The sequence below is a fragment of the Boleophthalmus pectinirostris genome, unplaced genomic scaffold, assembly GCF_026225935.1.
Source record: "Boleophthalmus pectinirostris isolate CB_2022bp ecotype Guang Dong unplaced genomic scaffold, ASM2622593v1 HiC_scaffold_15, whole genome shotgun sequence".
In the NCBI taxonomy this organism is placed as follows: domain Eukaryota; kingdom Metazoa; phylum Chordata; class Actinopteri; order Gobiiformes; family Gobiidae; genus Boleophthalmus; species Boleophthalmus pectinirostris.
In genome coordinates, this window is record NW_026571070.1 from 21,067,083 (window position 1) to 21,093,655 (window position 26,573).

The window sequence follows — 26,573 nt, forward strand, 5'->3', positions numbered from 1 at the left end:
ACGTCTTTCTCTCGACATCAGGCTAACTCAGTCTAACTTTATAAAAGACCCATAACACGACACAACTAGAACAACGACGACACCTGCCGGGTAAACTGGTAAAGAAGTAATTAATTGATCTTACATTGTATGATGTGCTTCTCTTGAGGGGAAAAAACACTTAATGCCATAAATAGTCAACTCTTACAAGGTACAACCACATTCAGTTCATCATATTGCCTATATTTACAAACCCAGAAAAGAGCTTCAAACGAAAATTTATTAAAATATCGACCTCAACCATGAAAGAGACATCACGATTAAAAAAAAATATTTAGTAAAAATGTCTGTCCACTAGGTGTCACCAAAACCCAAGTATAGTGTTAGAGCACCAGGCTTACGCAAACTAATTATAGAATAATTATATAGATATATATTTTCTATATTATATTATTTTATTTTATATATTCTGAATGCCATTTGGTTTGTTTTTTTATGTTTGGTTGTCTTTTATATGTACTGTGGTCTAATAACTTTTGGAGTTTTATCTAAATACATTTTCAAAAAAGATACTGATACACTCAATAAAATACCGCATAGAATATAAACATGAGGCCATTAAAATATAAATTAAACTGTATATAAATAAATTGTTGCTTTGAGAGGCTTTGAAGGATAGACATCACGTGACAAGTGAATGAAGTCCCACCCCTTTCAGGAAGTGACCAATCAAACTAAACTTGCGCCCTCCTGCTGACGTGCGCTCTGAACCAATCAGAGCCGAGGCCGCCTGCGCACAGAATCGGCGGGATGGACGAAATTTATCTGCTGCTGCTGAGGGACAAACGCAAAGTCCCGGGACCATAAGCTCTGTGCAGCGAGCAGTGACAAGAATGTGCTTTCGATTTTAAATATAAGTCTTCAGCTGCACCGTTTGCTACAAGATTTTGTGTTTTACTTTTCAAAAAGGAGCGAGAAAAGGGACAGTGCTCTTTGATAAGAGGATACGGCGTTTTGCTGCTAATGAAGATTGACGATCAGAATACAGTAAGCTGCAGATGGAGACGGGCTAAAACATGCAGCTAGCCTGGATTGCAGTGTTTCTGGAAAATTAAGCGAAGATTGCCAGCAGTTTCTATGGATAAAGACATTTACAAGGACTTTGAAGAGCTGCCAAACACAGGATCGACGTTCAAAAAGGCCAAATCATCTACACAAATAACATGGACCACCTAAAGTCGCGCAGGTGGGTTTCTAATATTGACGAAATTCTATTTCTATTACTGTATTCTGTTTGTATTTTATATTCAGAAGCATTAAAAAAAATGCAGCATACAGAGATAAGTCCGAGTAATCTACTTAATAAATAATATTATGAACATTTTGTGTCCCTGTGCACCTGTCACGGCTTCAGAGAATCAAAGAACATGTTTTTGATCATCCACTACATGACAGAACAAATGGATGTTCATTATCACGTAATAATTCAGGTATATGACCGTCCTCATAATTTGGTAATTGTCTTTTACGCATTGGATAGATTATAAGCGAAGGTGTGTGAACAATGTTCTGGCAGTGGGAGCGCGTAGTCCATTGTCAAAGTACATGTTATGTAATAACTGAAAGACACACTCTTGTGGATATAGGATTTAATATAACACAATGCAAAAGTCCAAAAATGTATGCTTTCACTGTAAAATACCTAATGTGACATTTATTTTGGTATATTTAGGGCAGTGATTATTGAAATGCAACATATCAAATGGTAGTGTCCATGGATCTTTTTTCTGTATTCATATGGTGGATAATATTTATTATGGCCACTGTGAAATTGTATCATTCAATATAACAATCTCACAGTAAATGCTCTTGTGTTTTCACAGGAGCATCATGACTCATATGCACTGTGCAGATTACAGTTTTGTTCATTTTGATTGGGTGTTCTGACAAAATGATGTTTTTTGAATGTGGTCCGTTAGTACTTTGCACTTCTCCTGACCACACCCTAGCCTCTTACCAAAATACTCCCTCACAACTATACCTCTGTATGTGAAAGAACCTCTTTACAGAAGCGGCCTCTTTTCCAGCAAAATGTCGCCCCTCCCTCCTGTGCACCATGGACCACTGCAGCAAATGAGGCATGAGCAGAGTTAATTTGATACTTACAGTCTTAAACCCTGTATTTGTATTTATTTTAGTAGTGACGAGGATGAAGAGCTGCACTCCACAGATCCAGAGAGTAAAGAAAAGAACAAAGATAAAAAGGTCCTGTGCAAAGTGAAGTGGTCTCGTGATGAGGTAAGGTTTTATTCAGGCCTGTGACCAACTGTAAAAGGAGGGAACATATGAACACAGATAACAGTGCACTCATATTTGGTTCCAGGATGAAAAGCTGAAGAAACTTGTCGAGCAGCATGGAACGGACTCATGGAAATTAATAGCAAACATCTTTTCTGTAAGTGCCCCATGAAACAAACAGGTATTGTAGCTTCACCTACCTGAGGTCATGGCAATAGTTGTAATGTGAAGTTGGGCCCAGTGCCAGATTTTGTATATGTAGTCAGAGCAGTCCAAACTGTCATGCTGTGGTGTGGGCTCCTCATGTGTGTGACTCTGTCACAGGGGAGGACAGATGGCCAGTGTCAGCACCGCTGGCAGAAGGTGCTCAACCCAGAGCTGGTGAAAGGACCCTGGACAAAAGAGGAGGATCAAAAGGTAAGATGAGACAGGAGTTCCAGTTCTACACTGCTACATGATAGGGGCTTTGCAAGCTTTATGCTCTATTTGATGTAAATACTTGAAAATAGAATAATGGTTATAATGTTAAGGAAATCTCCAGAATATATAGAGAGATATATATTCTGTCCTAAACCCTTCTCTAATGCATCTGAAGGTAATTGACCTGGTTCACAAGTATGGCCCCAAACGCTGGTCTGTGATTGCAAAGCATCTCCAGGGAAGGATTGGAAAGCAGTGTCGCGAGCGATGGCACAACCATCTGAATCCAGAGGTGAAGAAGTCCTCATGGACCCAAGAAGAGGATCGCATTATCTATGAGGCCCACAAACGATTAGGGAACCGCTGGGCTGAAATATCTAAACTCCTGCCTGGAAGGTAATTTCTTTTCATTTTAATGCTATCATGTAAAAAAACTATAAAGCTAATGAAAAAACAAAACAAACAGGACAGACAACTCAATCAAGAACCACTGGAACTCCACCATGAGGAGGAAGGTAGAGCATGAGGGCTACCTGCAGGAGGGATCCAAGAGCTTAAGCTCTAGTCAGACTGGAAGGAGGCGCCAAAGACAGTGTCCTTCTACACTCACAGAGCCTCCGAGCAGTGACACCAGCCCCCTCCCTGTACAACAGAACCAGGTCAGAGCATAGACACAACCTCCTTTGATGGAAAACTCAACTTAGTAATAATGAAATGTTTTATTTCAGACTGGTGCTTACCCCTTTGATTCGCACACTGGGCACTTGATGGACACAAATAATCCTGGATACTTATCAGTAAGTTCATGTGAAAAGACATCTACATTTTCTTTATTTCTAATTTGTTGTGTCTTTGTGATCGCTAACATTGGACTTCAAATCAAAAACTTGAATGTCCTGCAATTTTCATCTAACTTTAATTGACAAATTATGTCGCACTCTGCTATGTGGTTTATTTGGTCAAAATCAATGTTGTCTGTTTTCTTATATTTTTTTCCTGCTGTCCTCTTAATCTTCTAAAATGTGTTATAGCCGTCATGCCTGGATGACCCTGACAGAGAGAAAAGAATTAAGGAGCTTGAACTGCTGCTTATGTCAGCAGAAAGTGAAGTCCATCATCAAGTGCAGTGCAGAGGCCCTGGTGTAAGAGCGCAGTGTGGTTGTGTGTTAGCATAGTTAGCACACCCTGTTTTCAGTTTCCTTTTACACTGTAAAAAGCTGATTGTTATTAAATTGCTCAAACCAGTTCACTATTATACACTATTTAGTGCATCACTAAACATTACAATTGGAAGTATAATAATGTATATTTATGTGTTGACTCCTTTTTACAGTGTGTGTTGTGAAACAAAAAACATTTTTGTAGTCCAATTTGCTGTAGTGTTGCTATAGTAACTAGGCTCCCATCTCACAAGGCAGACTGCACCGGTTTGTGCTTCAAAGCTGCATCTGCCCTCCACGATCAGTCTCAGTGTTAAACCCTCTCCCTTTTTACCTCAGTGGCTGTGCTGTGGCTCAGCTAGCATTCTTTCTACACTGACATTTCGTTCATCTTAAACTGCACGTATAATTATCCTGTCTGTTCATTTAACATCCTATCTTATCTCTTATCTTATTTCTAATATTAACTCTCCCATAAAATAAATTTAATACCTGAAAAAAATGCTAACATGCTCACCTTTTGCCCCAGAATATAGAGCAGTACTCAGCAGTCTGGTCGGACAGTTGTAGCAGCTTGGAGGACCAAGCAGAGAGAAGGTCATGGGGGGATCCCAAGACCCCACAACAACCCACTGCGCATCCCCCCATCTCCCCAAGCAAGTTCCTGGCTGTGGAGGCCAGCACTGTACTCTCTTCTTTGCAGACCATACCAGAGTTTGTTGAGACAATGGAGCTTATTGACTCTGTAAGTCTAGTTTAAACGGGTATATTTATGAGAAGAGTGTACATAAAGTTATACAGCTCTAGATGTGTCCAAAATGAAAATATTTACTGTTTACTATAGGATCCGGTTACATGGAGTGACGTGACCAACTTTGAGTTGTCAGACACTGAGACACTGCCCAGACACAACCAGGCTGGCTACACAGCACTGCTGCAGGAAAGGACTGTTGATACTTCAGAGAGCTACACAGTGGACTCCCAGGCGGCCTTATGCTTACGCAACAAGGACCCCACCACATTTGGAGTTGGCAGCTCTACATCTCTGACGCCCATTACCTCATCCAAACCTCTTCACACTTCCTCTGGGAAACGGAGGAAAAGAGAGAGAGGGGAACCGTTGTCTGAACGGACCTGCAACTCCTTCCTGGATAATATTCAAAATTCACCCAAGAAAACACCTACGAAGTCCCTGCCATTTACGCCATCACAAGTACATATTTTTCCATTACCTAATGTTTAACTGTAACCCATTCATTAGGCTTAATATGATGTTTTGTTTCTAGTTTTGCAATATATTAGGAGCAGAGCACTTGTATCTGGATACTCCGTCTCTCACATCAACCCCTGTGTGCAGTCAAAGATGTCTCCTCAACACGCCTGTACACAAAGAAACCACACCTAAGCATGAGAAAGAAAATGAAGGGTAACATGCACTGCAGCTGTAAATGATCAGATTGTATTATTTAAATACTTACTAATGTGAGATACACTTTGTAGATCCAGAACTCCTAAATTTCGAAAGACTGTTATGATCCCCACACCCAGGACGCCCACACCTTTTAAAAATGCTTTGGCTGCACAGGAAAAAATGCATGGTCCACTCAAAATGGAGGTGAGCTGACATACCTGAGATAACTGGTGTAGATATTGTGGATTCTTTTGTTGTTATATCTATTTTCTATCTTGTTTTAGCCACAGCCACTGGCATTTCTTGAAGAAGACATTCGGGAAGTTCTGAAGCATGAGACTGGAGCAGACATTTTCAACCAAACAGATGTCCACGCAGACTATCAAACATGGAAACACAGTGTAAATACTTACCTAATTTAAGAAAATATATTCATATAGCAAGTAAATTCATACTAATGTTTTTTTTGTTATGCTTAATAATAATTGTTTTATTTTTTAGTTGGATGCTCCAGCTAGGAAGGTGCGCAAGTCCCTTGTACTCGATCCATGGGAAAAAGATTGTCTAAATGTACAACTCTTTCCAGAGCAGCTTAACATTGCACAAGTAAGTTGACTTAGTCTTGTAACTGGAGTAGCTAAAACAGTAGTGGACACAAGTTAAATAATGATAAACCTTTTTAGTTGCCAGATGACAGCTTACTGACAAGCTCATCGTTGATTACAAATACAGAGGAGGAAGAGGGCAGTCGACCTTTGAACTCCTTAGATGAGGATTCCTCTGTTTTACCTGTAAATCATTTCAAGTCCCCCGCAGCTCAGAAAACACAGAAACACACTTTAAACGAGGTGACTAAAAGCAAACAATTATTTTAACTTTGTCAAAAAGCACAGACTAATTTAAGCTTTTCTGTGCAGGTGCATGAGTGGGAAGCTGTGGTTTATGGAAAGACTGAGGATCAGCTGCTTCTGACAGAACAGGCACGCCAGTACCTGAACCCCTACACCTCAAGAGCCCTCATGCTCTGAACAGTCCACACTTCAGTGTCCCCATACACAGTGAGTCCAGTAAGAGACAATCCAGTCAAGAAATGCACTGTCAAGGACATTTGCAAAAAGCATGGCTGCTGTTATTGTGCTTGTGCATGTTTCTAGGTCACTGCCCAGGTAAATTTCGTGATTATAGATGTGTTTTGAAGGTTTCTTTTGAATACAGAATTCACTACAATAACAGTTTTGTACAGATAGACAGGTAGATTCTGCACTAGTGAGTGATAGGTAGATACTGACGTATACTTTAAATGTTAATATATTTTAAATGTAAAAAAAAAAAAAAAAAACTCATTATGCATCTCTTCAAATTCATTGCTAAACTCCCAATGCTGCAGAAAACTGCTTATTAGACACATCTTACTGGTTTGCAATGCCTTATTTACAAGTAAGGAGCATGTGCACGATTTTTAGATGTTTGGGATTAATAGGACATAGGTGGTGTTGCACTACTACTACTAATATATTTTGCTGCTGAGAACGGTGTATTTGGAAACTGGATAGCACTTGTGATGGACTATGATGTTTTTAACAGTGCAACTTTTCAACAAAACCATAGTTTCAGTCAGACATTAGTTTGAATGTATTTCATATTTTGACGGGAAAAACTGAAGGGTACCTTGTTTGTTTATTTATTTATTATCTGACAGCTCTAAAGCTTAGATTTTAATATAAATTAGACACATAATACATTTTTAAAAGTTTAACTTTGCTGACAAAACAGCCTAAAATCTACATACACTACAACTTTATCTGGTATTAGTAATACATTGAAGAATTTTATAATGCATTTTGTCCTGAAAGGGTTCATTGTTTTGAAGGCTGTCCAGTTATTTATTTAATGTCTACTAATTTATTTATTTTTTAAAAAAGGATTTAAGAAAAAATATTAAGAATTATATAGTCTCCCTCCCTTACTCCATCACTGAGTTAGTCACTGTCGATATAAAACAGAAGTTTCTATTCTGCATTCATGATTATTTTAATTAGTTAGGGCCTGTTTTTCTTAAGTCATACACTAGTCCAATTAGATAGCAAGACTATTTCTGATTCTGACCTCTAATCATAGACAATTTGCACTTTTTATCTATTGTTTATTGTACATATCTGATGGTTTATACAGGAGGATATAGCTGTTTGTGATGTGCGGTGTTAGTTTGTATTGTAACATTGTTTGTGCTGTTAAGATCCTGCTGCTTGGTTTGTTACGTCCTACATCCAGTACTACCTTGTTTAAAAAAATATCAGTGCTTCCATTTTGTAACCATTTCACGACACACTTCAGCTCATGGCAAATTAACTGTGTGGCTTTGATAATGTATTATTACATTTAATTTCGATTATGTTGTCTGAAGGAGAGTAAAAAGGGAAATCCAAGTAAACAAGGTATGTGTTGCTCACAATGTGATGATGAAGTTTTTTGTATTATTTTTGTAATTCATCATACAGTAAGTTGTATGTTTTTATCTTTGTACATTCCATTTGTGAGTTAAAGTCAATGAGTTTAAAAGTTATTACTTGGCAATGGCATTGTGGGTGTTGAAGGAATTAAGTAATACACAAGAGTAGTTGCAGCCATAGACTACTATAATCATGCTTGAGCAATACACTAAATGCTGGATTTAATTAAGGCATATTACAAGTGTAACACTTTTGTAGCATTTGCAGTTGGAATAACTGTGGTACAATGGAAATCCAAGTTTCTTTGTAACATTGTACAAAAATAAATGCATTTCAGTATATTTTATGCATCCTCTTTTTATGTCTCAAAGTAATATTATTCAAAGCTCGGTTTTATAGCCAGTCAAGTGTCATGAGGAGCAGATAAAGTGCTTCAAAGCTCAACCTCCTTCTATGTTTGTCAATGTAAGGATGCTAACTTGGCCTGGGGTCCGGCGACACGAGCGCCTCTCGCCCCTCTCCACAGGGTCAGCTGCAGGCCTAAAGGGGCCCACTCACCCATGACTTAATGCCCCCGGGCTCCTTTGTCCTCAGGCCTGTTGGTTTTACACACCCATTCATTCAATTGCCCCCAAATGGAGGGAAGGACACAACATGATGACTTGCCTTATGCTGAAGGAGCAGCAATGTAAATGCATATGCACATACACACAAGAAACACATGGTTTGCCATGTTCACTTAATCAATATTCTTTCAGTAAAGTCATTCTTGTGTAAATACATCTATTGTTCTGATAGGGACGCACCATAAAAGTTCAAATATGGTCTCATTAGGCGCAGCTTCAACCTTTTAATTGATTGCATTGCAAGTAGAATGTATTCATGCGCCAATGTTTCAAATGCGATTTTTCAATGTTCAAATTGAAGTAAGGAACTAATTATTTAACCACTGACCCTTTTGTCCTGAACATTAAATATAGTGCTTATATTAAATTGAATATATCTTGCTCCATCCTTGAGTGAGCATGCACACTCCTGTGCTTTTGTGTTAGCAGACAGCAGATGTCAGCCCATTATAGGCCTGACAGAACAGTCATCTGGTAGGCAGCTCGCCCCTCCCTGTGCCCCTAAAGGCAGCTCCTGCAGCAGGAGAGGACACTTTACGCGGGGCCATTCTGAGCCTGCTCTGGCGGCACTAGAAGGATCACTGCTTCCACTTGTTGCTGCGAGACGTGAGGTCAGTGAGACTCCAGTCTAGCTGAGATTCACAACAATACTACACAGAGATGTCTTCATAGGAAGAAAACAGCTCTAGTGTTTGAATTCATCACTGTCATATCTGTGCGACTGATTTTTATAGAACGCTCAAGGGAATGGTGGGTCGCATCCTCAACAATATCTCCTTCAGTACAACTTCATTATCATAAAAAAGGCAATTGTATCTTGCACAGTATCTCTTAAACATAAATTATACATCAACAAATCCATGATATAAATTTGCCAATCACAGTTTGATTAGGGGCAGACAAGCAGAGTGCTCTCTCTTCATAAACATTCTCCACACTGCAAGAAAGTGTCCCAGCTCTGGCCCCAGAGTGACTGCCCCCTACAGGCTCCACACAAAGGACTAAACCACAGACCTAATCTAGTCAGGGTGAGAACCCACTGCGTTTCCCAGTAAAGGTCAAGGCCAAGGTTGGGATTAGAGTTTGTGTATATTTTTTAGGGAGAGCTAACCTCCAGCCCTCCCTCTGCGCAGCGCTACAGAGGAAAAAGAAAAGAGTGCTGTGTACATTGCTCCAGTGTTGCTCATGGCAACAGCCTCAGTCCGTGGTCATTTGGAGAAGTTTAGGCCTCAGTCTTGCTTCCTTTCACCCAATTTCTCCAGCAGCAGCAGTGAAAGAGAGGGGCCCAGTGTGTTCAAAGGATGTGTGAGGTAATTCTTTGAAAAGAATCAGAAAATCTAGGTTTTGTTTTTAGTTCTGTTCTTTACAATAGGCAAACACTAAAATGTTTCAGGGAAACAAACTAACACAAAAGCATTCTTCTATACACACAATCATATGTACAGAATATAAATATTACATATTTAAACAACACTATGCTTTTTCATTGTATAGTTGTTACTGCTAATTTGTGGCATTTTATGTATGAAAATAAAATATCAAGAATACTGTGCATCTGTGTGTGTGTTGTTTTTTTTTGGGGGGGTTTTTTTTTGTGATGTTACAGCAGTCGTAATTTGGTTACAAACTGAATCAGGGTGTGTGGAGTCATGCACACCCACACAAATGATTCTGCTGCTCATAGACCTTTGAGGGTCTAGTCACCCTCAAAGGCCCTATTGGTGGCTCCCTGGCACTGGCTCTTCCTGCGGCACTTGGACAAGATCCTGTAGAGAAGACTGGGCGACCGCTGGGTGTGTGAAGCTGAGACAGGACCCTCGCTGTCAGTCTGGCCCCAGTCCAAAGCCCCTCCTCCGGCCCTGTTGCCCCTCCTGAGCGCATGCTGAACGTGTCCACTGGGGACAAAGAGGAAATAACAAACACAAAGCCCTGTTTATTCCTCATGACCCAAATTCCACTGCGAGACCAGTGCGGAGCGGGACAGAGGCCACTGTGTGCAAACTCACTGGAACACTGTCAAACAAACATGTACCTCTATTACAACTACACCGTATAGCTTATTGAGCAAAGTGGCTTGATCTGTGTGCAGTGCGCACCCTTATAAAATATAATGCCATTGCAATTTGTTTTAGGAGTCTCACATTACGAGCATTTGATCATTTATGTTAAAATATATCTATAATAATACTAATAAAAAGTCATAAAAACAATCATATTGAAATCTCACCTATTTGTCATAAGAATTGCCAATAAATGTTCATTGTTTTTACAATGTATGCATTACATTGTAACAATTAAATAAATGCATTTTTCTTAGATTATTTTTTGCAATTTACTCATTAAATTCTTGTAAACATTAAGCTGTTTCCTTTCCCTCCTTTATTAATGAGAGCGGTGCGTGGTGTACTGCGCGGGTTATGGGTGGGGGTTGTAATCAGAGTGCATTGTCAACTAATGAGGGAACGGAGGGGCCACCTGTTCAGAGGCACAAGGCGGAGCAGTGGATGGGGATTTGGGGGGAGGTGGGGTCCCATGTTGGAACAGCTGCTCAGTGCTGTGTGTACATGATGCATCTACTTCGTGTAGGAGATTTGTTTTAGTAGCAGGACTTACGTTTGATGCCTCCTCTGAACACCTGCATCGTCCAACATGCTTCTCAGAGACACAGTCCTTCTGTGACTTGTGATCTGTTTTTTTGACTGGAAAAGGCAGAATTACTAATTAAATATGTGCTGTTATTAACCATAATGCAGGTGTAGATTGCAATGTCAGTGTAATAGTTAGAGTTAGTTAGATTTAATAGTGATTACTACAATAATCATTACTATTGATATATTGTAAATATTTTTGATCAAATTCTACATTATTAAAAAATATTATTAGCATTTTTCTTATCAGTAGTGTTTATGTTTATGTTTAACAAATACAATGCTGTGGTGTGTTTAATACTAATTTATTATTATTTATATATCATTACATACCATATAATTTTATATCATTACACCTTCATTTAGCTGTTTTATTGGTGCAGAATCACAATTGAACAAAGATTATTCTGTATATTATATTTCAATTCAAAGTTATCCAAAAATATATTATTATGTGTTGATTTGCTTTTGCTGTGTAAAACCAAAATCAATCTTAAAATTCACATATTCAAATAAGTGCCAAATAAACAATAAGTAACTGCTATAGAGACACAGTATGAATCAAGACTCATGTTAAGTCACAAATGCAGATTTGACAATCCTAACTGGTATTGAAATGTACCTGGAGTCAGTAATAAATCAGAAGTGACACCGTAATAATCCCTCAGTGCTGCAGTGCTTCACTTTATGACACTGACCACCATCACTACCACTAACCTGGCTCAGCTCCATGACACACGAAGCTGGGAAGTACCCCCTCTGTCCGTCCTGGAGTCGTCCAAACCATCGCCCCTCCTCGTGTTTGAACAGGACCAGGACCACGTCACCAGGAGTCAGCCGCAGCTCTTCTGGCCAGTAGGGCTCGTAGCTGTACATCGCCACCATCTAGTGGACAGTATGAAAATGACACATTGACGCATAATATTTACAAATTCACCAATAACATGTCAAGTTCAATGAGGGCTAATTGGTGAGAATCACTTTGGACATATGGATTCTGAAAAATACAACTTCTACTACTTATATTATTAGTGTAGCCTTTTCAGTCCAGGGCTCAAGTGAATGGAGAGGATTAAGGTTTAAATCTCAGAGATTAACTAGTGTCTAGTGAAATAGAAACCCTAAATCTTAACCTATATGCATCCTCCTTAAATGACCCTCCTGTAAATAGATTGTAACTGACAAAGTATTCTTATGTGTCCATGAGAATAAATTACATAGTACTTACTACATCAGCAATGCACCAACCCTAAATAGCATGGTAATATAGTTTAGGTAATTCATTTACATATGGATTAACAATTGGCAATATATAAGTAATACAGTTTGTGCTACATATGTATTTGTATTGTGTCATAGAAGTGCAATATAGAATTGTCTTGCCTTTTCAGCTTCAGCTCTGAATTGACACCTTCCTGTTTGTGAAAAAGCAAAAGCATAAAAAAAAGGAATAAATTAAAAATGCTTTCCTAGATTGTTGATTGAGACTTCCCCTCAGGATTAGACAGAGCCATAACACTGGAGCCTTATGATGCAGTAATGTCATGCTACGCCACGCTCCACTGCAGTCATTATAATTCACCTTACCTTGGGGAGCCAGGACAGTGGTGAAGACATCAAAGTGCTCATTGCTGTGCATGTAGATACGCTGCATCTTGAGGAACTGAGGGCTTCTCTGCTCCTTCTGCAGTGCCTTAAAATAAATGCGGCTGACTAATCCACTGCAGCAGAATAGAGCAACAAAAACAAGAGCAGGTCCATCCAGAGTGCACCAGTCATTATGGAGGAACTACACTTTGTTTAATTATTACATTATAATTACAATTTTAAAAATTAACACTATTTCCCAAGGATGATATACTGTCATCCATAATATCATGCTTGAACAGTTTTTGTTAAGGCACCATCTGGTCACATGTGGGAAACGACAGGCGAGGGCCACAAGTCGCGTAATGGGAATTCAAATTCTTCATTTAACTTTGTCATGAGTGGCTGATTGATTTTGGGTTATCGACTGTGTCCCATTTTCAAGTATCCTGGGTGAGCAGGGACAAAGACAAATGGCTTGGGATGGACAGCTCAACAGATGGTGATGAAGCCCCCCCCCCATTACCCCCCTCTCTTGTCCCATAGCACATCTCTCCTATGCTGCTCAAGTGCAATGGGGATGGACTGTCAACTTGGGTATGTGAATGAATTCCTCTGATCAACAGGATTTTTAACAAATCAATTTTAAGTTTTTACACCCTGTACTTTGGGATCAAGGGATAATTTATACCAGTAGATTTTAAGAGTCTAGACACATCAAATAAAAGCACAACTAAAAACATAGGTCTATCTCATAATAGACAATTAAATATGATTATATACTGTTTGTGGAATCATGTCAGAATATACCTGTGACCCAAATAAATTAATCAATCCTCCCAAATATAAAAGTCAATTAAAAATTATGCCACAGGTTTCTTAAGTGACCTTACAAAACAAAGTTCCACTGCCAACACTGCCAAGCTGCTTAGGACAAACTATAGTTAGATAAATACACCACTGGATATGAATGAGTATTATTATAACTACAACAAATCCTTTGGTGCTTACACAATTTGTCACCACGTTGGGAGGATTAACTACTTTTGTACACATTGCCCAATACGTAAAAGCCAAAGAGCGCAATTAACTACATTTTTAAAATTAAGAACTGAAATTGTTAATTTGTCAAGACAATTATTGGAAGAAGGGGGATGTTATGTCTCCACATACAATGAGTAATATTACAATGAGATTATAATGACCCAAAACACAACAGTGTTACAGTTATGTAAAAAATGCTCTTGTTCCAATTTGGAAGACATGGAAGGGAGCAGATTCTGAAATTAAGCATTGACACAAGATTCTGGTAAATAAGAGAGACAGTAATTTCACTCACTGCTATCTAATGCATATTTAGCTGTGAAGTGATATATTTTACCGGGAGGAGGCCCGGGGAAGACCCAGGACACGCTGGAGGGACTGTGTCTCTCGGCTGGCCTGGGAACACCTTGGGGTTCACCTGGAAGAGCTGGAGAATGTGTCTGAAGTGAAGAAAGTCTGGGAGTACCTGCTTAGACTGCTGCTGCCCTGCAACCCGTCCCCCGATAAGCGGAAGAAAATGGATGGATGGATGAATGAATGAATGGAGGGTGATGTATTTTAATGGATGCATGAACCACCAGTGCAGAGAACAATGCAATTGCCCAAAACTCAGTAGCCTATTAGATGTACTAAAGACATTTATTATCACCAAAAAGCTGGGGACAGTATTTACAATTATAGATTTCATTCATAAGACAGAAAAGTCATGTGTGAACTTATATTTGTACAGTCCATGTGACAAAGAAGCAGTCTGAATTAATGTCAGTCTACATTCATTTCTTTCCAGGTTTGCCTTTTCTCTTGCCCCCACCCCCACCTCCTGCTGCTGCTTTACCCCCTTTACCTTTACCACCTTTGCCACCTTTGCCCCCTGGGCCCCTGCCTTTTCCTGGCATGCCCCCCCTGCGTCCTTTCTTCCCAGCTCCCCTCTTATATTTAGCAGCAGCCGCTTCTCTGTCCTCCTCTCTCATCTGCTTATTGACAGCTTTGGTCACATCCAACTTGGGCTTCTTGCTGTCCATAATTTGAAGGAGGTCCAGCTGTTTCTGTTTCTCATTTGAAAAGTCTCCAATGACAGGCTCAAACTTCCTCTTCTCGCCTTTCTTTTTGGAGGCCTTTTCCTTGGGTAGTCGGTCCTGAAATCTGCCCACGGATGCTGTGGATGTTTTGGCCACACTAACAGCCAGAGCCAGCTCATCTTTGGATTGTTGCGCTTTGGGAGTCAGTCCTGCTGCTGGTATCTTAATCTTCTGGGCCCTGGCAATGTTCTTCAACCTGTTCAGCTCGTTCTTGGCCACGCGCTCCTTCTTGGCTTTTACGCGTTTGGCAAACTGGTCCTCATTTGGGTCGGCCGTGTCGGGCACCTCAATCAACCAGTCTTTAGTGTTATCATTGGCTCTTTTATAGCCCCATCGCCTCCTCCATTCCTTAGCATTTTCATCCCAAACCAGATTGGTCTTCTTTTTCTTCTGGATCCCCTTCAGCTTGGCGAACTGCTCCCATTTCGTCGGGGGTTTGGGCTTAGGTGGAGGCTTTTCTCTAGGCAAAGGTGTTGTCGGGTCGGGTAGTTTAGCCACTATCGCCTCCTCAACCCTCTCCGTTGGTATTTTCCATATCTCGTTTATTAGCAGCTGAGTGTTGTCTCGGGCCAGCGCTTTGAGAAACTCCTCTCTGTTCTGTTGGCGCAGCTCCACGCGGTTCGGATCATATGCCAGTAGGTTACCAAGGTCAAACTCCAAATCTAGGTCTTTCTTTACGGTGATGCTTTTGAGTTTTTCTGCTTCGTCTTGCTCCGCTTTAGCTAACAGCTCCTCTACGCTGCTCGCTGCCATGTTGTCTCCACAGACCAAACGCACGTGGGGAGCAGAATGTCATTTTAGCCAACGACTTCCGGGTTACGAGTTTAAACATTTCCTGGCTCGACCACAGGAGGTCGACATTGGTTTAAATATTTTAGTTGTTAAAGCCAAATAATCTAATGTGTTTATTGTTTTTTACAAAAGTAGTCTTATAACGAGGACAAGGAACTAAGAGAATCTTTGTGTTTTGGACCTATGCTAGTTACTTCATACATGCTGCTGTGAAAATGAGTGCAGATTTGTAGGTAAGGTATGCAGTAGGTGGACTTTTGATTGCATTAGCACAAGGTTAAAAAAAGATTTAATTATTTATTTATCTTATTTTTATATAATATATGAAAAAAGAAAAGATGCATTTTCCGAGGATTTTTTTTACTCAATTAGCCTACATGAAACATGCTTTGTTAAGGCCTCCAGCCCTTCAAAAGTTATGATTTCCCTAAATGAATTACAAATTAAACTGGAGTAACTTTCTAAAGGAGTAGGCAAAAGGCATAAAAAACAGACACTTTGCCAGATTTATGATTTTTAACGCTTTCGGTGAGTAACATGAGATTTTGAATGGGTGTTGAATTTAGAAAAATATATATACAATTATTATTTCTCCATCAAAGAATTTCATTTGCAGTTAGATGAAAAGTTTTAAAATCAAGAATAAGTATGATTTTTCTTTTCACTTAAATTCTCTTCATCTTTGTATTGACTTTGCACAGTATGGCAAATCTTGTGTGGACAAAAAAATCTGCAACACAAAATTATTGTAGCAACCTGCAATAATGGTTGCTACAATATTCACACATTCTACCAATAATTTAGGCAACTAGTCTTCATATTGACTTCATTAGTGTGGGCTTTGTGCTAAAGATTTGATTATGATCATTTAAATTACACTGTTCAATGTTGTCCTCACCTCACCACCATTTAGATGCTTCGAGAACATTCTAAATTCACTGCTCAGTGTAATAATACCCTAATAGCTTAAAGTAGATGTTTAATAAAATGGGTACTGCCAAAAGAAGAATACCACAGGCTACTAAGCATCACAAATGTTTCTGCTAAAGATTCTAATTATGTTTTATAATGCCCAAATCTGACTAAAGAGTGAATATATAAGAAAAGTACTATACCATGCAGTTGTTGTTAAATTCACAAATCTGAACCTCTCTCTCTCACACACACACACACACACACACACACACACACACACACACACACACACACACACACACACACACACACACACACACACACACACTCCTATATCAGTAAATTTAAGGTGGGTAAAGTGTCCTGCTCAATGACACAATTACAATATGTGCCACGATCAGAGCACAGACTGATGCATCTTTTGGATAGTGGGCAAAGACGGTGACACTTTTATCTTTTCACCTAATCTTTTAACCAACTGTTACTTTTCACAGTTCTTTATTCTATAGGCTATGTATGTGATTCTCTTCCAGACCATGGATTATAATAACTCTATTTTAGTCCCTGTCCCCACTAATTTAGACAGAGACATGGAGCAGGCAGGGGAAGGGCGGGGGTCTCTTATTACTACTGAATGCAGCTTGTGGCTCAAAGACGCTGGTGTTATTATTTTGGGCTGCAGTAATTATATTCATCGCTAGACTTGCCATGTGAATGCTAACACGGTGACAGGCGCAAAGATAAGGTCACAAGTGATGCTGTGTTTAGAGAAGGGAGGAAATGCGTAATTAGTGGCCCAAAGTCCCTGTGGTGATTTAGAGGGGGCTATAAGGTCCGCTGTGACGTGGACATATAGTTTCTAAAAATCATCCAATTTGAGCCTGTCCTCTTGTTAGCGCTGCCACCACACAACATCAGGGATTTCCTTTATATGTTCTTCTCACTTAAAGCATGACCAAAGTTACATTGCTTTGCTATGGCACTCCCTTTGTTGCATGTTGACAAGATAAACTTCTCCATATCCTTTAAGACGATAGGATTAAATTCAGTTGAAACTGTATAAAATAGAAATAGTCTAGCATTTAAAAATAGAATGTAACCTCATATTAGAGCATTGCATACGTCTGTGCTTCTTCTGTACATAGAACTACATAACCATAGCTTTCTCTATCAAATAACACAAGGATTTCATTATTGATTTTGCATTATTCCTGAAGTGAAGGATATACTTACAAATGCTCACAGGTTGCATGTGATGTCATAGAAGAGGAGGAGAGCTGTAGCACAGGTGTCTGTTTAGTCCTGACCATTCTGAACCATGTTTGCCATGGTGTCAATAATTCATCATGCTCAGGCACTGCTCCTTGTCCTCTTGGGAAGATGCATGTATTTGAAAAAGAAAATGTAAACGCACATATTTACAGAGATTATCCCCATTCTGAACTTTATTAAACATTTAAATCCAAATTGATCTGGTCATAACAGGTAAAGTCACGGCACATCTTCAGTATCTTTTTTCTCCTTTAATTATGTTCCCTTCAGGTGTGGCCACAGTAATTAAGATACATATGCTTGTAGAGAATATACTCAATCCTAATTATATCTAGTTCCACTAATGCACAATGTAAAGTTTGTGAATTTAGAAGTTGCACATAGGGGTGCATGGTCTTTTTCCACATGAATATTACGTCAGCTTGTACGTAACAGGCTGCTCCTTGGTTTGCATTATGTTCTACAGAAGGGCAATGTCGCCTTTTCATCAAACGCATAGTAGCTGGTTGCCATCGAGCACATGAATCACAGGAAGAGAGAGAGGACGTTCATTCATGTTGGAGCCTCAGGGCACTAACTTCTCTCGTCTCAAAGTTATCCTGTTTGCATCACAGGCGAGGTGAGAGCACTGCAGGCTCTGCTACACAAAAAGTGCAAAATAATCTTATCACCTTTTTGGCACAAATCGGAGGTGATTAGCTGCTGACACTTTGCCTGGGTATTTATAGCTCTTAAACATTACATACATTCTTATAACATTCTTCACTGGCCATTAGTGATTTTTCAGGGAGCAACGAAACAGGATTTATATTGTTCATATAAATAATAAATACTACTCACTCTGTAACAATTCTGATTGCATGTCTAGAAATATTCATAAAAGGGAATGTAGCCAGGTAAATGTATGAAGCCATTCATGCAAAACAAATAATCCACATGACAAGCTTAGCCACTTTGTAGATTGCTCTTACTGCTTCCTAGTGCCATAAGCTGAACAGGAGGGATCCGGTTCAGTTTGCTGATAGATAAGGTCAGAGTTGTATTGATTTGTGAGTGTTTGGGATAGTAAAGTCTTTGGGCTATTTGACATGCCAGATAGATGGTTCTTCGTGTCCTGAGAATATATGTGCAGCATATACATTATTGGCATCCGATGGTTATTTAACATAAAATAACCTTTTTTCATTCAGTTGAGCTGAAGTTTGGAGTGGCGTATTAAGTTGCCTGAGGAATCCTGGCTGGGTGCCTGGACACAGCAGGCCTTAGAGAGAAGAGTCCTTGAGATCTCACCCCATCCACTTTAACTGTATGCATGAGACAGAAGCAGCTAACAGCAGAGTGACGTATGCACCTGCACGCTCCTGCTGGACCTTCCAGAGGTCGCCCCTTCCTCAACTTTAGCTATAACATTGGGCCATGTCATTCAGGGCTTCCACAACTTCCACACAATTGCTGAAGACATACATCCCTCCAATATGAGAGTGAGCACTTGATGAACCATTACTGTGATTGGATTTGGGTTGTGCATGCTGTTTATTGCTGGGCTTCCAAAGTGGTGATATCCAACTATCTTGGGCCTATATGTTTTTTCTCACATTATATTATCCAGTGACTCACCAGGAAAAAGACAGAGGTTTGCCCAACTTGTGCGCCTCAGGTAATGCTAGAGAAATCCTCTTTGAAGCCCTGGTGAAGCTCCAGTAATGAGGGGGCTGAGCTCTGGGCCCTTTTGTGAGGGGCATCCTAGACCTTTATTGATCCCCTGTTAATTAGTCCAAGGAGCACATGGTGCATAATTAGACTGATTCTGAGCTTAAGCAATGTAGAGCTACACTGACTCCCATGGGGAATACTCACTGTAGGATGGATGTGGAATTTGGATAATTGCAGTTTAGTTTGGAGGAAATCATTTCAACAAAATGATAAAACACTGCTCAGCCCAGACTCATTTTAGCACAGCCCATTGCCATTTGCAAAAGAAATGAACATCTGAAGAATGTGATCATTATGTGAGAATTGTCCAGATAAAAAAACAGGGCACACATAATAATGCACCCTTCACATGCTTTATCAAAAGCAAGAGGGCTTTTAGACTCTAAGTGCCACTTCACTAGACACCAACAGATTTTATGGTAGTGGACTGTGGGGAATGAAGGATAAAAAAGAGATTGAAGATAGAGCTTTAAACAAAACATGAAATTTGACAAGTGACAAATGGCCTTTTTAGAGATGCGTGGAGACAGTACAAGTGCTTTTGTCTCCCATGTGGGCAGCAGCAAATCATGCTCCAGTGATATTTCTCCAGAGCTCTGCCGAGTCATTGAGACATTTTATCTGTCAATTTGACTTACAAAAAACTCTCAATCGTTTATAATCAGCTTTAAGTGTCGAGAGGAAAATGCAGTTTGCAAAAAGTGAGGTCATGCGGTTTGTTTTGCAGTACGTCACTGTAAGGTCCTCTCTTCCAGCAGGTTGCTCCTGAATATATTCATGTGGCTGGACATGGCTCACGTGAAGCTGTCTCCAGCTCAGACCTGGGACGGATTGCACTCTCTCTGGAGAATAGACTGTGCTCACACTCCATTCAGGAGCCATGGCTATGGATCACTCAATGTTGGCCAGTGAGTCAGAGGAGCTCTGCTCATTAGCAAAAGGGCAGAAGCCATCTTGGTCGTCTCGTGCTCGCAGCCCCTGTCACTTATTGCTCACACACTGTCACTGTGTCGACGGCATGCTAAATATCCACCATCAACACATTTATGCCCAGTCAAAGATGCTCATAGACATTTATTCTACAAAGTCACTCCTTTTGGAAACTTTGGCTTGTTCTGACAAACTTGTCTGATCAATGCAGTGATTAAATGTTGGTCACGTATTGTAAACTCTTTGGTCCAAAATGATGCAACGATCACTAATTACAAATCGGGCACCTCTCCACTGCCCTTTGTCATGGCATAAGAGACGGTGAACCTCATGGGGAAAACTGGGGACTGTCCTGAGCTAAAAATAGTGTGGATCGTATACATTTTGCAGGGACCCTCCAGCAGTGGCTTTGAAATGGAAATGCATACGCCTGTTTTATCCATTCCCTGGAGTTTGAGGAAGTTAACAATTAATAAGTATTGGACAAAGCATCTCAGGTTTCAGAAAGTCACGTTTCCTGACAAAATGTGCTCAAGTTTTTTGTTTATTGATTGCATACTTCTTGTCTCTGTTGGTAATGAAATTGGTCTTCTGCATTTGACCCATCACTTGTGCTGAAAAGTTATGAACACAAAAGCTCACCCAGACACAGGGAAAACAAACTCCTCTCAGTGTAGCCCCAGCTGACCCAGAATCAAACACTTGACCTTCTTGTGCTAAGACAAAAGCTCTTGAGACTGAAGTATCTTGGGTTATGCACATACCAACAAATTAAAATCAGTGTGGCACACTCTTCTATTAAATGATGCACTGCCATAAACACAACAAGGAGAGTGCATGAAATAGAAAGATATTAGTGGCCCCAATGGATTTCTAAGGAAAAGTTTTGAGGTGTCTTAAATGTTTCAATATTGACACTTAACTGAAGCCCCTCTCCCACAGTTCCCACTCACACTGAGGAAAGCTGCAGGTTGTGACCTTCAGAACTAAAAAGCTGTACAGAGCGCTCCTCACTCCAGAGGCTTTGGCACAAAGGAGCTCAGCCTGGTGTGAAGAGCCTTAACCTGCATCGCCAAGATGTGCACACATCTGAAATCACTGCACCTTTGTGTGAGCCTGTGGATCTCAGCGTGCAAAGCAGATTTCCACCTCCATTACTCTTCAAAGAGGAACACTTTTATTCAGTAAACACAGACTGTGACAGCCTGTGAAGCCTCAGAGCATGATGCTGCTCCCTCTGAGGTTCTTGACACCATTTATTTGGCCACACCTGCTCTGGCTCTGAGGCTATGGATGCGGTTTAACATGTGGAACTCCTGCTGCTCTGTTATCTTATCTGCTTCAATGAAAGATGAAGAGCGCTGTTAAACCATTAAATGGAAGTAATTCCTTCTTGAAAAAATACAAACTGTTTGAGGTTCCTGAATGCCTCTTTAGTTTCCATTCTGTCGCTTATGGGAATACCTCTCCCATTCACACGTGCACTTCCATTGAGCACCTGGAAGTGACTGCAAACATCAACGGCACTGTGCTAATTCTCAGGTTTATTTTGAGCTTATTTAGACATTTCTCTGAAGCAGGAATTAGACGTAATTGTCACTCACGCTGTGAAATGAGTGTCATTTGCTCCATGGCTGCATACACAGTGTCAATGACGAGTAATACAAGTGACAGATACTCCCAAATAAAACGCGATGATTCAGTGTCACTGATCTGAACACAGAACGGATGCTGCTCCATCTTTGATTCTTTACATGCCATTACATGGAGAAAAGAAGCTTTACTGTATGTGTGAAAGGCCCGGGGCTACGTAACCTACTGTAGGCTCTGTGTGGTTACTGACACTTCCTCCTGCCCTCATTTAAAGTCATTGCCTAGTCCACCTTAATATCCAGCCCTGGGCGTATTGTTAGATTCAATTAGGCAAATAGGCTCAATCACAGCCCATGCGTTCAAACCTTGTGAGGTTTGTATAATGTTACTAGATCTAATATTACAAACTACAACAACATGCATTTGGGTTGCATTGAATGTGTAATTGTACAGGGCTTTCTGATTCATGGGTTATATAATTTCTTGTATTAAAAAAACAGATAAAAGTGAAACTCAAGTTTAGAAATGAACATCAAAATTACTTATATTTCAAAAGTGCTGAGCTAAATCGATAGCTTAGCACAGGCAAACCCAGCATGCACAGCATGAACAGTAAAGGTCCCATGCCAACATGTGCAAAAGAGACTGGGGATCCAAATCCCCAATCTAATTAATGTTTACATGAATGTGGCTCATGTTATTCGCATGTGCTGTGCGGGGCAGGTCAGGGAGCTCAGGGAGAGCCCTTCAGAGTGTGTATAGCCCTTTAGACCAATCACTAGAGATTAAACAATGGTCACGTCAAGCTTGACCAGAAATGTTGAGTTTTTTTCCTCTGCATTTAGATGTTAATTAGCATTTGAAAGCTGTTACATTACTGTTACATTAGGTACTGAACTCTAACATCATGTGCTGATATTAAATTGCTTTCTATCTAGCAATCACAACACGCTACCATCAGGGAGCACTTAAGGAGCTTTAATTTACTCCAGTGCTAATCTAAATGTCTTGACAAGAAAAAGACAAGTCACATAACCATGCAAAAGCTCAGTCCTGCTCTGCATTTGAATATTTTCTTGTTAGTGGTACTGTACAGTGTTAATGTCATGTTTCATTAGACCAAAATTAAACAGCTATTAAAAGAACAGTTCTAGTGGTGGAGCAATCAGAATGCACTAATTATGTAGGTGCCATTAGTCTTTCTGACTGTGGGATCTTTAATTATATTGTTGGAGAGAGCACAAGGTTCATAAGGTTGACCATTAGCCAATGCTTTTACACCTTGTCAACTGAGAAGGTCCTCACTTATTAGTGTTCAATGCTTAACTATTCCACTTAAGAGACATTCTTCATGCAATGCTTTATCAAGTTTTGAACAGTTTGGACATATTTGCCCTGTACTCAGAGCAAATGTGATAGGAATAAGGAACCTAATGTGTTTTCAGTGTTTAAACCTCTCACTGCTTGTCATTTGTACAGTGACATTTTTCAACCCCTTGAATTCTTTGAATAATTGCAAGTACAGAACAGTGGGCAGAGATAGGGGTAGGTTGAAAGTGATTTTTGTGAACAGTCAAGTTACCAATGCAGGACCCTTCTAGATTAATCAAACATGCACAAATCTATCGAAACAGTGAGTACCGAGTGTGGAGTGAAAGAATAATGCTCTGTAAAGCATCTTTGAGTGTCCAGAAATGTGCTATATAAAACAGATGCATTTTTTCCCCTATTTTTATTAATTCTACATAATGTTTACCCTTGACATTAACTTTAACATTCACAGTTTGGTTTCCTAGCGCTAGCTACACACTAGAATGGTATTACAGTATAAGACAAAGGGAATGAAAGAATGATTAAGGATTTCACTGTAGGTTGATCATGGTGACAGTAATCACAAATAATTGTTAAACTATGATGTCTTTTCTCACAATACCTGTCACAGTAACATTTTATATTGTGACATCCCTGGCTCATTCAAGTTGATTCATTTCAAATCATGTTAAGAGTTGCAACTGTTAATTTGTTGTTTATCTCTCTCCAACTTTCTATGTCTCCCTTTAGGATAAGTAGAGGTCTCTTTGTCAGTTCTTTCAGAGTTTGGACAGTAATTATGTGATAAATTTACCCTCATCATTGACTATGGAAGATTAAGGTCACTGCTGCTTTTGTAATGATTAGGGAGATGGTGCCATTTCAGATACTCAGTACAATGTGGATTTCAGGGCAGAAGAAGGCTGTACAAAGACTACAACATGTAGCCAAAAGACTGAGCATTAAAACCGCATGAACAGCAGCTCATAACAGGCAACATGGTAACCCCAGCTTTAAAGTGTGTTATATATTTTATTTAATTTTGTCAGTTGGAAAGACTTCTCTCTAGCTTCATATCCTGGTGTAGATGTGCAGATGGCTAGCTTACCTTTAGTCACTTGTCTTACTTGTGTAAATATTTAATAGAAAATGGGAGTATCGGAAATGAAATAAAATTGACGGCAGTGTATTAAGAACATTTTCTTTGGCTGTTTTTAGTGTTTCTGTCAGGAGCTGGGTTGTGAATTAGTCAGCAGTTCATGCATTTTCACACCTGCTTTTTACTGAAAGACCGATGAAAGACTGAAAACATGCTTTTAATTTGTGATTAGTTTAATTTATTGAACAGGAAATTGGAGCAGTCCCTGAGATATATAAATACATAGAATGCACAGACACATAAAACAATGTATCCTCTTTCAATCCTCTTTGCCCTTAGTCAAATATAATTTTGGAAAATAACAAATGGTATGTCTGTGTGTAATTTAATTAAGTCTTTGCATAACATGGAGAGGGAGGTCTATCATTTGAAGGATCATCTTTGAATCACTGAATTGAAAATGTAACTGAATGTGATTTAAATGTACACTCCAATAATATTGTAATCAGTTAATTACACAGAACAACACTCACAATGTTTTTTTCCCAACAATAATTATAACACAACTATTTTACATTGTACCATCTACTTAAACAAACATGGATTTCTTTTCTTTTTAAATGTATTTTAAAGCATTTCAGAACTGCCATGCGATGTATCAAGTGTTCAGGTATCCCTTTACAATAAAATTTGATTGTGCAGTCTATCTTTCTTAAACATATAGTCCATTAGCTGCATTGTGCTGCTAAAAGGCCTCCACATCAGATATGGACAGTAAAGGACAGTGCATTTCCTGGCATGTCCTGGGACAGCTGGCCCCATGTCATCCCACAAACCCTGTCACTCACAATGATCTTTTTACAGGACCTTTTCCCCCCTGCACTGTTAGACTTGATGCAAACATGAATGTGTGTATCTCTCTTGATAGATTTATTACGTTAGTTTTATTTCACTGGGCCAGTTGATTGATGCCGAGCTGCGTGAGCTTGAACTTAAACCCACTCAATTGAATTAATCGCATGAAAACAATATTTGATGCAAGGGTGCCACTCTGACATCTATAGCTAAATTATATTTACATGTTAATAGTTAGTGTTGGCAATAACAACCATGTGATATCTTAAAACAGCTCAATGTTCATGTGTATAAACCTGTATGTATAGAAACTGGGCAAGATAACTGAACGTCAAGAATATCACTATATTAGATTTTAGTGTTAATAAGAATGTGAGAAGAAACATTACGTATATTCACAATTAATGACCCATGACCAAACTGCAATGAAAATGTTAATTTGGCAAAAAAAAGAAAAACAAACATAAAAAGCACTTTATACTTACGTCTAGACCGAATTTAAATGACTGTATTTTGACTTGGTCACAATAAATGTTTTTTGTTCTTATGCCAATATTAAATCATCATTCAGGCGCTATTGTTTTCTTGCCTTTACACAAAGTAATATTTTAATTAAAATGCAAGTCTAAAATGGCTCGACCTTCAGAGATGAATCGATACATGGAGTTCCACTGTGCTCTTAATAAGTCCTTGTGCATGGCTCTTAAAGATCCTTTGGGTTTTCTAACTTTAGATTTATTGTTTTAAACATTGTCTGTAGTGCTATTTTTGGTAGAGCACAGAAATAATAAGCACAATATGTTTTCTCCAAACTAGGAGAGAGGAGTCGCTCTTACACAATGCGCCGTCACCCTCAAATCCTCGAGTCCTCACTGGGAAAATACAGGATGACTCACTGGGTTTACTCTAGGATACAAACTGTGAACTAAATGTTTTAATTGTACAGAAAATGTGTTTTAAGTATCGCCAAAATTGTTAAATAAAAAGCAGCAGAAGTCACACTTTTACAGCTGGAAAGTCTTCACAAACAAGCATCACATTCAATCTGACTGCATCTTCACTGGCTTGTATCCGGTTTAATGTGCTGATGAACAATGCATTATTCTAATCGCTATGGGGCCAATGTCCAGCCCTCTCATCTGTAAAGACTGTGGCCTTAAGATGAGACAGGAAGCCCTCTGTTTGCACACACAATATTTGGAGGAAAAATGAGGAAGTCGTCCTTATTGGAATAATTGATATCTGCTTGTTGTTGAAATTGATAGATTTATTTTAAGAGGCTTTGTCAGACTGCTCTTAAAGAAGGGTCGTACATGCTTGAACGAAGATGCAAAAGAAGACAATATCCTTGCTCTGCCACACTGACAGTTTTCCCTCATTAGCCTTTAGCT

General features: G+C 39.5%; 3 protein-coding genes across 5 annotated transcripts; 1 reads left to right on the top strand and 2 right to left on the bottom strand.

Moving 5' to 3' along the window:
* Window positions 1-797: 797 nt before the first annotated feature.
* Window positions 798-7,993, top strand: mybl1 (v-myb avian myeloblastosis viral oncogene homolog-like 1). Of its 3 annotated transcripts, none has more exons than XM_055151156.1 (16): window positions 798-1,225; window positions 2,178-2,277; window positions 2,363-2,434; window positions 2,602-2,694; window positions 2,873-3,093; window positions 3,164-3,356; window positions 3,426-3,494; window positions 3,729-3,839; window positions 4,387-4,602; window positions 4,702-5,070; window positions 5,144-5,283; window positions 5,358-5,472; window positions 5,553-5,669; window positions 5,770-5,874; window positions 5,952-6,116; window positions 6,186-7,993. In XM_055151156.1, exons 1-16 carry the CDS (start codon window positions 1,203-1,205, stop codon window positions 6,294-6,296), a joined length of 2,220 nt encoding a protein of 739 aa, XP_055007131.1. In that variant the 5' UTR covers window positions 798-1,202; the 3' UTR covers window positions 6,297-7,993. The 3 variants fall into 3 exon arrangements, with proteins under 3 accessions (XP_055007131.1, XP_055007132.1, XP_055007133.1); XM_055151157.1 differs by having other exon boundaries at window positions 2,181-2,277; XM_055151158.1 differs by lacking the exon at window positions 3,729-3,839.
* Window positions 7,994-10,040: 2,047 nt separating this feature from the next.
* Window positions 10,041-12,646, bottom strand: si:dkey-97a13.12 (uncharacterized). Its single transcript, XM_055150811.1, has 4 exons — window positions 12,575-12,646; window positions 11,710-11,877; window positions 10,958-11,043; window positions 10,041-10,239 (listed from the first exon to the last, which is right to left on the bottom strand). The coding sequence occupies exons 1-4, from the start codon at window positions 12,644-12,646 to the stop codon at window positions 10,041-10,043; spliced, it is 525 nt and encodes a 174-aa protein (XP_055006786.1).
* A 1,597-nt stretch (window positions 12,647-14,243) lies between these two features.
* Window positions 14,244-15,492, bottom strand: rrs1 (ribosome biogenesis regulator 1 homolog). The gene has a single exon (XM_020925712.2). The coding sequence runs from the start codon at window positions 15,453-15,455 to the stop codon at window positions 14,397-14,399; it is 1,059 nt and encodes a 352-aa protein (XP_020781371.1). The 5' UTR covers window positions 15,456-15,492; the 3' UTR covers window positions 14,244-14,396.
* Window positions 15,493-26,573: the final 11,081 nt, after the last annotated feature.